This window comes from Nematolebias whitei, chromosome 16, assembly GCF_014905685.2.
Source record: "Nematolebias whitei isolate Nwh7 chromosome 16, NemWhi1, whole genome shotgun sequence".
Lineage (NCBI taxonomy): Eukaryota > Metazoa > Chordata > Actinopteri > Cyprinodontiformes > Rivulidae > Nematolebias > Nematolebias whitei.
Window position 1 is genome coordinate 45,882,377 of NC_056513.1, and position 10,122 is coordinate 45,892,498.

General features: G+C 44.2%; 2 protein-coding genes across 2 annotated transcripts in view; both read right to left on the reverse strand.

The window, feature by feature from the left end:
* Window positions 1-1,330, reverse strand: part of LOC119422548 (GTP-binding protein 2) — a 40,025-nt gene extending 38,695 nt beyond the window's left edge. Inside the window, exon 1 of the mRNA XM_037689925.1 lies at window positions 903-1,330. Coding sequence (XP_037545853.1) covers window positions 903-1,094 — 192 coding nt within the window. The 5' untranslated portion in view covers window positions 1,095-1,330. The remainder of the gene's footprint in view (window positions 1-902) is intronic.
* A 6,759-nt stretch (window positions 1,331-8,089) lies between these two features.
* Window positions 8,090-10,122, reverse strand: part of LOC119423233 (lysozyme C-like) — a 3,067-nt gene continuing 1,034 nt past the window's right edge. The window contains exons 2-5 of the mRNA XM_037690639.1: window positions 9,178-9,441; window positions 8,921-8,984; window positions 8,328-8,372; window positions 8,090-8,245 (exon numbers count right to left, since the gene is read on the reverse strand). Of these exons, the coding sequence (XP_037546567.1) occupies window positions 8,176-8,245; window positions 8,328-8,372; window positions 8,921-8,984; window positions 9,178-9,441 (443 nt within the window). The 3' untranslated portion in view covers window positions 8,090-8,175. The remainder of the gene's footprint in view (window positions 8,246-8,327; window positions 8,373-8,920; window positions 8,985-9,177; window positions 9,442-10,122) is intronic.

The window sequence follows — 10,122 nt, forward strand, 5'->3', positions numbered from 1 at the left end:
AACAAGCTGCAGAACAAGCTGAAAAACAAGCTGAAAAACAAGCTGCAGAACAAGCTGAAGAACAAGCTGAAAAACAAGCTGCAGAACAAGCTGAAGAACAAGCTGCAGAACAAGCTGCAGAACAAGCTGCAGAACAAGCTGCAGAACAAGCTGAAAAACAAGCTGAACAAGCTGCAGAACAAGCTGCAGAACAAGCTGAAAAACAAGCTGAAAAACAAGCTGCAGAACAAGCTGCAGAACAAGCTGCAGAACAAGCTAAAGAACAAGCTGAAGAACAAGCTGAAAAACAAGCTGAACAAGCTGCAGAACAAGCTGCAGAACAAGCTGAAAAACAAGCTGAACAAGCTGCAGAACAAGCTGCAGAACAAGCTGAAAAACAAGCTGAAAAACAAGCTGCAGAACAAGCTGCAGAACAAGCTGAAAAACAAGCTGCAGAACAAGCTGAAAAACAAGCTGAAAAACAAGCTGAAAAACAAGCTGAAAAACAAGCTGCAGAACAAGCTGCAGAACAAGCTGCAGAACAAGCTGTAAAACAAGCTGAAGAACAAGCTGAAGAACAAGCTGCAGAACAAGCTGAAGAACAAGCTGCAGAACAAGCTGCAGAACAAGCTGAAGAACAAGCTGCAGAATTAAAGAGGAGAACCTGTGAGCTCCTTGTTAATATCAAACAAATGTGTTTTGATGGGTCTAGCTTTGACCAACAGCTCACCCTGTTGTTCGGAGCTGCTGACACTTGGCTGTGAATGTGTTTGGAAGGATGGCGCTTGGTTGGACCGAAAGACGTTTGGAGCACAGTAAGAGTTTCCTCTCGACATGTTTCAGGTGTTTACAGTAAAACTTGAACGAAGTGCAGCTAGCTGGGCTGTGGTGCATCGCTAGCTAGCATCATTAGCCGCTCGTACCTCCGGTGGTAAAAACGGTGGCGGTGTTTGATCGTTTCTGCTTCTTTTGTTCCTTCTTCTTCTGCCTCGTCTGCTTCGTTTCGTTCGCGACTTTTTGGACGGTTTCCTCCCGTTATTAGTTGAGCCGGAGCCTGGCTGTCCGTGTCTGCAGAGTCCGGGCGACACCGTGGCACGCTGGGCCAAATCCACCATGGCTGAGCTCCGGGTGTCCTGACCGCCACAGACCGGAGAGCTCCCGGTGTGAACCGAGTCCTGACCGCCACAGACCGGAGAGCTCCCGGTGTGAACCGAGTCCTGACCGCCACAGGCCGGAGAGCTCCCGGTGTGAACCGAGTCACCACCTCACCATCACCGTCCCTCCGAGCAGCGCCCGGCCTCTCTGCGGCAGGAGATGCTCTCTCCTCAGCACCAGCGGCATCACCGGCTCGTTTTACAGCCTGTTTCCGGTTCAACTCTTTCAAAATAACTCACCGGAACAATCTAGAGACGAGTACGCATGACAAAGTATTTTCAAAATAAAACCTATGAAATTCAAATTTTTTCAAATAAATTTCAACTTTCACAAGTGATGTATAAATAAATATTCCAGCTCATCTGAAATGAGGTTCTGTGGAAAGTTTATAAAATAAATCTTTCTTGAAGGAGTATCCTGATGCATGCTCAACAAGCCAAGTACATAAATCTAACAAGGTTGAGTCACGATTCTTCTTTGTTGAAACGTTTCATCTTTTATCCAAAAGACTTCTTCATTCTGAGGAGCTGCAACAAACTCAGTCCTATAAGCAGCACCTTCGCATCATGGATCCAGTGGAACCAGTTTGCTGGTGACACCCACAACAGTTGTTCACGTGCAAAAGGAGGACCATCAGCCAAACGACCAATCGTTAGTGCCCTGATGACCGCTTGCTGTTCACAGAGGGCTGAGTGCAATAACAACTTTGTAAACGGACTGCAAATACTGGACTTATACAGCACCTTTTTATCTTGTTGAGACACTCAAAGCTCTTTACAACAATCTGTGTCTCATTGACCCGTTCATACAGCTCTATACTAGATCTCTACAAAGAGAATGGAACAAATCATTCTAAAGACTAATCAGAGCTTTATCACATTCATACACTGATGGGACACACATCAGAGGCAACGAGGGGTTCAGTCCAGGGACACTTCAATATGTGACTACTGGTGGATTTGAACCCGCAACTCTTGCACTGGAAGACGACTGCTCTAACCACTCAGCCACAGCCGCCCTTGTAGGGGGAGGGGGGGGGGGGGTTGGATATGGAGGTCTCCTCCTCTGTTTAACGATGGATGGGTTTTCTTCACAAAGATGGCCTCCGTTACTCTTCTCTCAAACCAACATTCTTTACCAAGGATGTGCACATCATCCCTGAAAGAGTGACCTCTGGCCTGCAGATCAGTGCAGACTGCAGAGTCCTGGCCTGATGATGTTGCTGGTCCATCCTTTTGGCCAGTGGCTGCTTCCCTGATGTAAGACTGATCACCCTCCTGACACTGAACAGCATACACAACATTACTCTGTTTGTGCCGGGGGACTGGATCTTTGGGATGAACCAGTCTTTAAAGTATTTTGGGGTTTAAAAGCCACTGGGACGTTATGTTTAGAAAATAAACGTCTCAGTTTCTCTGATACTCCCTCAACATATGGAATGACCACTGGTCTGGGTCTGGGTTCCTCCTTTTCACCTGTTGGCTGACTGGAGTCCTGTTTGGGTTTCTTCTCTGCTTTCAGGAAGGCCCATCCACATTGCTCCTGGCCTGACTTGTGGATTTCTCCACTATTGTGAAGAGGTTCAATATTGCAAACTCCTGGTGTTGCATCCTAATCAGCTAATTAAGTCCTAGACATGGGATACTAATGTGGCATTCCTCAAGCCACAGTTACTGAAATCCAGCAGCTCAGGGGCCAGACATCCAGTGATTAAATCAGATTCAGATATTCTTTATTGTCATTCGTACCTCATGTGGTACATGTGGTGGGACAAAATTATGTACACAGGGTCCCAGTTACATCCAACAATAAACTGTTAAAGAAAAACAGTAACAAGAACAAAGACTATGAACTAAGAAAAACATCAAATAAACATACACTAAGCATTAACAGCATAAAAACATTACGCCGAACAGCAGCACCAACATGAGTCTGTGTGAGCAGATGAGCACGCATGAACACATCAACATTGAAACAGATCAGCAGCAACATGAAACAGATGAGCAGCAACATGAAACAGATCAGCAGCAACATGAAACAGATCAGCAGCAACATGAAACAGATCAGCAGCAACATGATGTGATTTTTCACAGTGATTATTCTGGTTAGAGATTCATGAGTCTAACAGCCTCAGGGTAGAAGCTGTTCCTCAGTCTAGTGGTTCTACACTTAATGCTCCTCAACCTCCTTCCTGAGGGGAGCAGGGCAAAAAGTGTGTGTGCTGGGTGAGTGTGGTCCTTCATGATGCAGGTGGCTCTCTTCCTGCATCTGGAGGTGTAGATGTCTGTGATGGTGGGGAGACTGACTCCAACATCTTCTGTGCAGCCTTCACCACTCTCTGCAAAGCTTTTCTTTCTGCAGCTGTGCAGCCTCCATGCCACACGTTGATGCTGGAGCACAGGATGCTCTCCACTGCACACCTGTAGAAGGAGGTGAGGACTGAGCTTCCAGACCAGCTCGCCTCAGCCGCCTGAGGAAGTAGAGTCTCTGATGATCTTTCTTCATCAGGCTGGTGGTGTTGTTGCTCCAGCTGAGGTTGTTGTTCAGGTGCACACCCAAGTACTTGTAGCTGGAGACCACTTCCACTGCAGATCCTCTTATGTTCAGGGTAGGTGTGTTTGTTCCTTCTGAAGTTCATGACCATCTCCTTTGTCTTCTTCACATTGATGTGAAGGTTATTCTCTCTGCACCAGCTCTCCAGGTGTTCCACCTCCTGCCTGTAGCTGGACTCATCATTGTTTGTGATGCATCCCACCACCGCTGTATCATCTGCAAACTTTACAATGTGACAGCCTGGATGGGTAGCTGCACAATCATACGTGAGCAGAGTGAACAGGAGAAGGGAAAATAAAGACACACATAAAACCATGGTGGCCGACGGGTGCAAACGCGCAGCAAACACATGTATGATGAAAACTCAAAAACATGCAAACACAAACAAAAAACACACGCAACTCCTCCTGTGAATGACCCTGCTACATTTTCTGGACCCTGTTTTTGGATTCCCCCCACTCACGGACCACGCTCAGCACCATGTTCTGTTCGCCTGCTGCAGCTCTCTGCACAAGTGACGTCACCAGTGTCTGCGCTTCTTCAGCTCATGCCACACCACAGACTGAGAAGGTTAGTGACTAACTCACATCAGGTCTCAAAACTCCTCACCCTCTTCATAGTCACTAACCTGTCTCTTCTCCCTCTCTCTCTACAGACTGGACTTCACCTGGACCCTGACCTCCACCAGAAGCTGCTTTGAAAATAAACATTTTAAAAACCATTCCTGAGTCTGGTGTTGTGCTGATCCAAATGAGTTCTTGTCATCTGCTACATTCTTTGCCAACTCCTCCTTCAGGACCAGCCCTCCTCCATTTCTCTTTCTGTCCACACCTTGGTGAAACAGTTTGAACCCTGCTCCAATGCTGCGAGCCGTGCTGAGCTGAGCAACAAGAGGGTTATAACACATTGAGATCCAGACTGCAGGTATACAATGTTTACATAGTTAGGAGTTTCAAAGGTTTTTTACAAAAACTGTGATCTTCAAGTGCAAAAGAGAAGAAATATTTCAACTAACGCTTGAGCAAAAGGAGAGCTGGTTTCCTACAAGTATCACAAGTATTACATTACTAAGACAAAGCCTGGCCTCTAGTGATGGCTCCTGAGAATAACATGGTTGTTTGAGTCATCACATGAGTTATTTACAGCTCGGGTCTTCAGGGCCAACTGTACTGTGTGTTTAACATGTTTTCCTGTTCAACACACCTACTGGGATGAGTGCATTACTTCCTCAGCGTAGCAAATGCTGGATAAACTTGTCCATTACCCATTCATTTAAATTAAATGTGGCATTCTAAAGTTTTGACTTCAGTTAAACAGAAAACATGCCAACAAAAGTTTAAATCTTGTTCCTGATCACATGATAATAACAATAATAAAATTATTATTATTGAGCAGCACGGTGGCACAGTTGGTAGAGCTGCCGCCTCTCAGAGAGCAGGTCACCCCGATTCAAACCCCGGTCCAGGGGTCTTTCTGGGTGGAGTTTGCATGTTCTCTCCGTGCGCCGTGGGTTTTCCTCGGGTACTCCGGTTTCATCCAACGGACCAAAAACATGCATGTTAGACTGATTGGAGACTCTAAATTGTCCCTAGGTGTGAGTGAGAGAGTGAATTGTTGTTTGTCTCATTTGTCTCCATGTGTTCCTGTGATGGACTTGTGACTCGTACAATTCAATTCAATTCAACCTTTATTTATACAGGTTAGTCTCATTGAACCTCGAGGACACACTTACAAGGGTCCAGGGTGTCCCCCACCTCTCACACTATGATAGCTGGACATGGGAAACTGTGACCCCCGTGACCCGAAAAGGAAGAAGTGGGTTAAAGATAATGGATGGATGGACTTTTATTATTGTAGCGTGGCATGGTGGCACAGTTGGTAGAGCTGTTACCTCTCAGCAAGTAGGTCGCCAGATCAAATCCCGGCCATGGGACTTTTCTGTGTGGAGCTTGCATGTTCTTTCCGTGCTGCGTGGGTTTTCCCCAGGTACTCTGATTTCCTCCAACGGACCAAAAGCATGCATGTCCAAGGTGTCCCCCATCCCTCACACAGTGATGGCTGGACATGGGCACCAGTGACCCCAGCGACCCGAAAAAGGAAGAAGCGAGTAAAAAATAATGGATGGATGGAGTTCTATCTTCAGAGGACATCTTGTGAGCGGCAGGGAACTTTGCAAAGAACAGGTGCAGTGAATCAGATGAGCTGAAAATGCAGAGGGGGGCGTGGCTAATGACCGAAGAAAAACAGCATGACGACAAAGAGGAGCAGAAACATGACATGATGGGGCTGTGAGTGTGAGACAGGGGCTGATGGGGGTCAGTGGGGGCCGCTGACCATGACAAAACCAGTTTGTTAAGCAAATTCTTTTTTTTGCATTAGTAACTGTTTGAGCAGGTATTATTACGTCCTACTGCACTTGAATGCAGCCCACACAGCATAGTCCCATTATCCCACCTGGCACATTCAGAGACGGGGCTAGATGCTGCTTTGTGCTTCTGGAGGTAAGATGTGCGATGACCTGGTCCTGATACATTTTTATTTCTTGAGTCACGTTTACAAGTTGTATATATGTATTTGTGTGGGAATAAGAATGTTCTTTCTTTGACCACAGAATGCTGTCTGGCCTGTTTGAGATGAAATATATCTTGTATTTGAATGCAGAGTGGAGGCGAGCTTGCGCGTCACAGTTATGCTGTACTGGTCAGTCAGGTCATCCTGACAGTTTCTTTTTTGTGGAAAAACGTTTCGCCCTCTATCCTGAGGGCTTCATCAGCCTGAGGTGTCCCAAGTAAACTGTTTTCCCCACTAAGCAGTACACTCCATCAGTGGACCAACCAGTTTGCTGGAGATAAGATGGTTTCTGGGGGCTGTCCTGTCCCCTCTTGACTCCTCCCAGGCAGGGGCACTGAAATTTTTTTATAAATCAAAGCGGGGCCCAGCAGAAAAAGTTTGTGAACCACTGACCTAACCTAATGTTTTTGGTGTTTGGGAGGAAACCAGAGGAACTGGAACTGTATCCACACAAGGGAGAAGATGTAAACTCCACACAGAAAGACCAGAAGGTGATCATCTGCCCTTTTTTGTTGTGAAGCAACTACCTATGGGATTATGTAAATAAATATTTTTACAGCTCTATTTATGTTTCTGTGTGAAGTATTTGCGTGCATTTTGTTTTTCTGGTCTTATTGAAAAGCACATGCTTTCACGCTTTCTGCATGAAATATGGATAACGTTTGACTTGACATGACTTGTCCATGATGCGAGGCCCACTCTGTGTGGCTCAGCCATCAAGAATTGGACGCAGGACTGGATCCCATGTCTAGACCACGACTGTAATCATGACAAGGTTGTAGAAACTATCTATGGCAGAAGAGTCATGCTAGCATGGTGTGATTCTCTTGCATGTAGCTACAGCCCGGCATGGTCTGAGAGCGTCATGTGGAGAGTAGAGACGGAGAGGGTCTCAGAAATCTGAAAGTAATTGGAAATACCTATTTGGTGAGAAGTAAAAGTGTAGCAGCCTGAATATGTCCTTCACACTGAAGGTGAAGGACAGCGTGTTTAGTTGTGAGGCAAACGTTAAGCTACATGGAAATTGCTCCATCCCCATAAAGTTGAGAAAGTATGTTTTCCTGTTAGAGCAATATCCTGGTTGTGTTTCAGAAAAAGTGTAAGTATGAATTGAACTAGATGTCCTGAGAAAGACACGTTTCCCAACTCACGTCCATACTTGGGCTTGGTATTATTGAGAGGTATCCACTCGGGTCATCCTGACCTGGAGGACATTCCCTGAATTCAGAGTCGTGTATAAATGTCTTCGTGAAAAAGAGTTAGAGTAGAAACCATATGGAACATATGTTCAAGTTATAATTACTGCCTTGTTGTAGGCCAGTGCACATTTTGTGCTAGATTCAGTATTTGTATCAGTAAAGTCCTCATTTACAGTCCTCTCTTTGTTAAATGTTTAATGAAGAAAAAGCCTCCTCAGAGGTTTTCCAAATGTTTTCTGATCCAGCAGCATTCTGTTAGATTGCGTTGCCAGGTTGAGGATGGCAGTGGACTGCAGGTGCCTAGATCTAATCTTACTTCTTGTAAAAGTTCTCCGTTTCAATAAGACTAAGAATAAGATCGTTCTGGTTAAAATCAACTGCTCGTTGCATTCCCCTGTTAGATCTGCTTAGGCCAATGTGTCTGTTATTCCTCAGTTATACTTTCCACCTTATTTAACCTTACTGCTGCCTTTGGGTCAAAGCCTCGTGGTTCATTCTGACACAAGCGCAGCAGGAGGGGTAAAAACATTCACGCGACTCTTCTTTCATCTACTCTGTTGGATCACTGTGTAGAAGTGACTGCACACATTGTTTTAGAGCTCACAAACACACCAACATGTTAGACATGCTTCATATTTGGATTTATTTAAATTTATAGACAGTCCTTTGAAAGAAGACTGATCAGTCTTGTTACATTTGTTGCATAATATAAATGATTTTAATGACACTCAGCAAAGTAAGTGGAAGCTTTAACGTGTTTACAGTCGTCTCGCATGATGAGTCTGATCCTGCAGAAAAACAGAGGGTTAACATAACTTTATAGAAACAAACTTAATATGTGTGTTTTAAATAAAAATATTAATAACTTACACTTTTCTGAGCTCCTTCAAGTTTGGTGCCTTGAAGCCCTTGTCACTGTTTAAAACATACGAGGAAATAAATGTTTACATATGACATTGCTTTAGGACTCCACAAATACAAACATGAATAATCATAATATCTTAACTGTTTGTTCTTGTCTGTTCTATTTGCTTATACAGTGCTGTACAGTTTTCAACTGTAAATATGATTATTGTATTGTGTGCTGTGTTTTGTACCGTTTGTTCAGTTCAACAAAGTTGTGCAAAACAAGTTACTTCAACTTTATATAAACTGGTGGACAGATGGGCTTTGGCAAACAAACAAATCCATAAAATCTTTGAACAAATAAATGTAATTAAATTGTGAAATTACAGAACTTTCCTGTGGGATATGTTCAGTGAGTTGTGTTCTCTGAGTGCTTATTTTCTATAAAACTAATATATTTAGAAACAGTTTACAAATAATAACTTAAAAAAATCATTTGAAATGTATTGTACATTAAAGTCCTGCAGAAAAAACTAAACTAATAGTTCTCACCAGAAACCAACATGTACTTTCCACAAACTTCTAAACATACAAATAAAAATGAAATGAAAACTTACACAATTTCTGTGAGGAGCATCAGCACGCAACTGATATCATCATCAATATTGTCATCAATCAAATCTGAAGAGAAAGAACAATCTTAGTTTTCTAAATGAGGAAAATACGTATCTGTTAAAGACTGTAGGCTTCTAGCTGCAGCAAATACTGAACACATTCATTTGAGAATAACTTTAGGTCAAAGAGGTAACAATTAAAATGTCAACAATGAAGCTTTACACTATTTTTTAAAACACTAAAAGTACAGAAAACTCACTATTGCATTCAATGTTGCACAAGTTGGTTGAGTTCACGGTGCTTCTGCACACCAGGTCACCGCAGAGCTGGAAGAGGCCGTAAAGGGTCATATCTCCATCAGCCTCCTCACTACTCGGCCACCCAAGGGGGCTTCGGCGTCTTCGGTGATGACCTTCACCGTTTCCTTCATGGTGCCCGTCCTCAGATGACCCTCCCTGATCACTGCTCAGATCAGTCACAACACTGGTGTTGAACTTTGACCCCTTGTCCACATAACAGACAACTGAAGGAGAGATGAAAACCAAACAAACGTGAAAATCAGTACCAAGCTACGTTCAAGGTTCCCAGACAATAATGAACAAAGTGTAAAGCTGGACATTGGTACAAAGAGTGTTTACAGTGGTGCCTGAAAATTTGTGACGCCTTTAGAATTTTCTATATTTCATATGACACAAAACATCAGATTTCCACACAAGTCCTAAAAGTAAAGTAAAAGTAAAAAACAAAAAGTAAAAAGTAAACTACTTCCTCAGGCGGCTGAGGCGAGCTGGTCTGGGAAGCTCAGTCCTCACCTCCTTCTACAGGTGTGCAGTGGAGAGCATCCTGTGCTCCAGCATCAACGTGTGGCATGGAGGCTGCACAGCTGCAGAAAGAAAAGCTTTGCAGAGAGTGGTGAAGGCTGCACAGCTGCAGAAAGAAAAGCTCTGCAGAGAGTGGTGAAGGCTGCACAGAAGATGCTGGAGTCAGTCTCCCCACCATCACAGACATCTACACCTCCAGATGCAGGAAGAGGGCCACCTGCATCATCAAGGACCACACTCACCCAGCACACACACTTTTTGCCCCACTCCCCTCAGGAAGGAGGTTGAGGAGCATTAAGTGTAGAACCACTAGACTGAGGAACAGCTTCTACCCTGAGGCTGTTAGACTCATGAATCTCTAACTAGAATAATCACTGTGAAAA